Here is a 5,561-nt window from a genome sequence, read left to right on the forward strand (position 1 = left end):
GTCAATATTTCCTTGCTTTTCTTTAGTGCAACACAAAATACATTTTGAAGCACGCATTGTCCAGAAACAATATCATAATAAAAAGACCATATTACTTCAGAAACATTATGATGAATATTCCTCGAAGTAAAATACACCCCAAAATGTTTATTCTTTCATCGTTTACTCACCGTCATATCATTCCAAACCTGCATGACTGTCTACTTCAGAGAAGATATTTGAAAGAATGTTGGTAACCAAACAACACTGACCCCCATTGACTTACATACTGTAGTATGAGACATTTATTTATTAATTCCACAGAAAAAGTCATTCACGGGTGTTTAATGACACGAGGGACAATTCTGTCATTGCTCAAAGTGGTTGCTTGATGGATAAGGGAGCTAAAAATGAGCACAACAGCAAACTCACAGATGTTTGAGCATGTGCAGAGCCGGTCAAAAGTGAGCATGTGCTTAAGGTGAAACACAGATGGCTCACTATTAGGTGTCGAATAGAAGAGGTAAACAATGGTCATGAACAGTAAGAAAAAATTATAATATTAAAAGTGGATACTGGGGAAAATATACAACATTTATGATATTGTCGCTTTGAAATTAAAAGGTTCTATCTGCGCTCTGAGCAGTTTTGACATAAGCTGTGGCTTCGTTTTGACCGTTTTGTTTTCAAGAAAAAGTCCCTAAATGTGCACAACAAATAAAAAACATCACAGCGTCAACAACATAAACAAATGAAAGTGGCCCAAACTTTACTTCCAGTAGACCTCCACAAAGAATCAATAACTGTTGAGTAGTTTTAATTTATACAATGAACATACAATAAAATATAAATATAAACTAACATTAAGAACAAAATTTATATTATAACCAAACACAGACTGAAAGTTAACTTCAGGCCAGGCTTGTGTGTTCTGATGAAAACGTCTATGTGAGACATTACTGAGACATAATTAGAATTAAAAGTCATATAACATTACAAACATCACAGGACTGTAAATAATGAGTATGGGTTAAACTTTTGGCAAACTGAGAACAAGACAACTGATACAATTTCGTCATCAGGAAACCATGTTGCAAAGAAGTGAAATAAAGAATAAAACAAATTTGCTTGTCAACATGCTATGAGGTTCTATTTATATAACAGGCAAGAAAACAGATGCAATGTTCTCATCAAACTCTACCTTTAGCATCGGCTGGTGTTGTATAAGGTTGTGAGAACCAAAGCAGCAGGTTTGTTTGCCCTCACTAGCGCACGTCATATCCACAGTAGTAGTACATAAAGAGCTCTTCCATACAAAAATATTTTATACATAAAATAGGAAGCGATTTTTATAAAAAGTGATGTATTTGCAGACATCAGGTTCTTCGGATCACCGCACAAGATGCAGCACAGTTCACTCTCCTGAAAGAGCTCTCTGAAATGATCCTTCACTGCAGTGAAAATAAAACTCTTTCATTTGGTCAAGCTGGATTTGTGGATGGAGCCCGTTCATGAGTCTCTGCCTATGGATGTCCGTGTATTCTCTCAACAGTCTGCAGGCTGTCAGAGCTTTCCTGGCATTCAATCACATTCAGTATCGTGTCATGATTGAGGACGTCCAGGTAGAAATTATGTAAAGAATTCAACATTAAATGTGCACTACCAGTATGTTAGATGGAATCAAACTAAAATATAAAGTGAATTGAAACAATACTATAAAATACACATTCACATATACAGTTGTGGACAAAAGTGGTGTCCGTGGGGTATAGTTGTACAATATTGGCTTTTTATTCGCCCTCAGGTTAGATTTAACCATCAAAATATGAGGTGTATTGTACAAAATGGTCAAAACACAATAACCAGTTGAACATTTTTAATTGAATTGTATTGTACCACCAGGATTTGCTGAATGAGGAACAACGTCATATGTTAAAATCTCATGTTATTCCAAGAACTACAGATGATTTTGACTATGTAAACTACCATGTGCTGAGTACTGTAAGTGGAACACAGCTTATTGCCACAGCACTAGCATTTGTGTCTTACCTTGTCAGCGATTACATTTTAAAATGAAGTCAAGTCATAATTCATATTTTGTCATCACCATTCTGATTTCAGATTAACTCTTTCATGGATATGCTTGCGGCAGAAAACAGCAACCTGGTTAGCAAAATTGTGATTGGTCAGAGCTATGAGGGCCGCCCCTCAACGTCCTGAAGGTAGGTGTTAGGACTCTGTCCTTCCTGTCTCGAGCTTTCTAGCTCCCTGGGCAGAGTCATGACATTGCCACGTCTTTCGGGTTTCTGTTGTGTTATGTGTGGAGACATGTGGCTTTATGTTGTTACTTAATGCCACGTGTCTTCCTGTTATGTCTCTCAGCCCCACCCTCCTATCTCCTGTAATTTTATTAGGGTTTCATTCCCATCGTCTGTTTTGTAATTCACCTCGTTAGGGTTTCATTCCCATCAGCTGTCACCACTCTCCCCATGTAATCACTCCTCGTTAGTGTCTCCCTTTATATGGTCTCAGTTTCTCTCTGTTCAGTGTTGGTGCATTATCTTTTGTCTTTATCATATGTCTTATGTCTATTGTTCTGTGATCTCTGGCTGTTCGTTGGACTTCGTGTCATTGGATTACCTGTTTACAGTTTGTAAACTTATTATTTTCACTTTTCTAGAGACTTTGTTTTGGAAGTGTTTTCTTTGTGCTGGTTTTCCCCATTGCGGGTGTTTTATTTAATAAACATTTTTTGTTATACCTTCGTCTGCCTGCATCTGGGTTCTGTCCAAAGCCATTTTGTGACAGTAGGTAACAATCCTAAACAATACTTCAAAGATTTTTTACATACTTTGATTGAGCTGGTATACTTCGGAGATTCATCAAAGACTAACAAAATAGAGCTGGTTCTATATGGAATCTCAATTTGCCAAAATAATTTAATAGTTTACATTTTTTATTCATGAGCTCATTTATTTGTCACATTTAGTTCAGCACTGGATCACCCCTGCCAGTGGAATTTGGTTAGCCAAAAAGGTAATATAAAATTATTTCACATCAAATATGATTTACTTTGCTTTAAAGGTACTGTGTTTAGTTTTTTGGAGGATCTATTGACTGAAATGCAATGTAATACATGTCTTCAGAGGGATATAAAGACTTTACATAATGAAGCAATATGTTTTTATTACCTTAAAATGAGCTATTTCTATCAAAACAATTAGCAATTTATACTTCCAGACTTTATACCATAGTCCATTTGATGGTTCGTCTATTTGTTCTTCTGACAGCATATACAAATGAGTACAACAGTACAACTTATTCCATAGATTGTGAACGACTACGGACGTGACCCCGTCCTCACAGACATCCTCAACAACTTTGACATCTTCTTGGAAATCGTCACCAACCCCGATGGCTACCAGTACACCCACACCATAGTGAGTTTAGTGAATGGCTGGAATCAATTTGACTACATGTAATGGCAATTCACCTCAACTAATTGAAGATTTGGTTTCAATTGTATAATTGGGTTGTTTGTATGGTTAAGAACCGTATGTGGCGTAAAACTAGAAAGCCAAACCCTGGCTCCAGCTGTGTCGGAGTTGACCCCAACAGGAATTGGGACACTGGTTTTGGAGGTGAGGTGGTTAGAATAGTTTGGTTTGCTTTGTTATTGCGCCTTAAAGATTGTAGTTTCACTTAGTTGATGGGGTTTTGAAATTGCACTAAGAGGGTACTAAAGGGATATTTCCTTTAGCAAATAAAAATGTCCTTATGTTTTACTCACCCTCAAGTCATCCTGACTGAATATGACTTTCTTCTTGAAGAACAATGTAGTCGAAGTTATAATACCACTTATCATTTTACTTCCAAGTGGTAGAAGTGCATCCAACGATCAAAGAACTGCTCGATACGGCTCAGTGATCTTTAAAAGGTTGACGCTCATTCACTCCCATTCTACCGCTTGGAAGTAAAATGATCCGTGGTATTGTAACTTTGACTGCATTATCCTTCAAGAAGAACGCCATATTCAGTCAGGATGCCTAGAGGAAACATTTTATTTGAAATATCCCCTAAACCGTTATTCTGTCATTCATTTTTAGGGTCGGGTGCAAGTGGCAATCCCTGTGATGAGACCTACCATGGACCCAGTCCTAACTCGGAACCTGAGGTCAAACCCATTGTGGACTTTGTGAAATCTCACGGCAACCTGAAGACCTTTTTGTCCATTCACAGCTATTACCAAATGCTCCTCTAACCATACGGATACACGAACACTCCTGCCAAAGACCAGGCAGAACTGGTATGCTTGCTAAAAGCAAATAATTCTAAATACACTGAAAGTCTTTGATTTGTTAACTTAAGTCAATTCTGTATTGTCTTGACAGCATGAGCTTGCCAGAAAGGCTACCGCTGAACTGCAGTCATTACATAACACCAGCTACACTTACGGCAGCAAGATTACCACCATCTGTAAGTTCATCTTACATTGTACCTGCTTCCAAGTTTTAATGGACCTGATTTATTGTTGTTGTCAATCTCTCTGTCATCAGATCAAGCTGATGGAGTCACCATTGACTGGACCTACAACCAGGGCATCAAGTACTCCTACACCTTTGAGCTGAGAGACACCGGTCGCTATGGTTTCATCCTGCCTTCCAATCAGATCATCCCCACTGCTGAAGAGACCTAGCTCGCTCTGATGGTTATGGAACACACCAAGAATAATCCATATTAAGACAGCAGAATGTCACTGAGGAATCAATAAAAGATGTAAAAATAAAATAACATAAAAAACATGTGATCACTGATGTTTTACACAATGTGTTTAGGATAATCCTCATATCCTTTAAAAGTTTCAAAAACAGTGAGAAATTGTAAGGCTGTAAGACTGACCTTTTCTGGATTTACTTTTTATAATTAAATGTTTAAGTAAAATTATCTTTTTTTGTTTCATTCTGTAAACTCGTGACAACATTATTTCCAAATGAAATGATGTTTTTTATTTACATTTATTTGCCGGAAATTGAAATCCACAAAAAAGATACAACACAATACTAATGTTTTTACATGTATTTTAGGATCAGTTAAAAAAGGAATATGAAGTTAACTTCTGGTCTGTCTTTGGTTATAATATAACAATTTATTTTATATTTAATTTGTGTAAATAATCATTTATATTAACATCTTATTGTATATTAATAAAACTACTTAACAGTTATACTTGCTTAGGTCTACCAGAAGCTAAGTTTGGTCCACATAAGGTTTGTTGTTTTTGCTGGTAAAACGTTGATATTTGGTTAATGTGTGAGCATAATAACACAATGCAAAGGACAAGCTTAAGGTGCAACAAGCAAACACATATGGCTTAGTTGTGAGCTTGTGTTACAAGGTCTTCAAAAAGTGTTCTAAACATCGCAAGCACTGTAAACATTAATTGTGTGTTGAACTTTAGGGAAACTGTGATAAAGACAATTGAATTTACAATGTAGTTATTTTATCCCTTAAAGAAATACCTCGACGACGTCATTTTGGAACAGGTTCTGGGTATTCGCACAGGAAAGGTTAAAGCCATATTT

The 5,561-nt window shown here is 36.6% G+C and overlaps 1 protein-coding gene across 1 annotated transcript; it reads left to right on the plus strand.

The window, feature by feature from the left end:
* Nucleotides 1-2,173: 2,173 nt before the first annotated feature.
* LOC306890899 (carboxypeptidase A1-like) lies at nt 2,174-4,675 on the plus strand (the record flags this gene model as incomplete). Its single annotated transcript, XM_079450915.1, is given in 8 exon segments — nt 2,174-2,201; nt 2,969-3,015; nt 3,309-3,419; nt 3,530-3,620; nt 4,086-4,237; nt 4,241-4,285; nt 4,371-4,455; nt 4,536-4,675. Coding segments are annotated over 8 exon segments (699 nt in total).
* Nucleotides 4,676-5,561: the final 886 nt, after the last annotated feature.

This window comes from Barbatula barbatula (genome assembly GCF_947034865.1).
Source record: "Barbatula barbatula genome assembly, chromosome: 25".
NCBI classification, from domain to species: domain Eukaryota; kingdom Metazoa; phylum Chordata; class Actinopteri; order Cypriniformes; family Nemacheilidae; genus Barbatula; species Barbatula barbatula.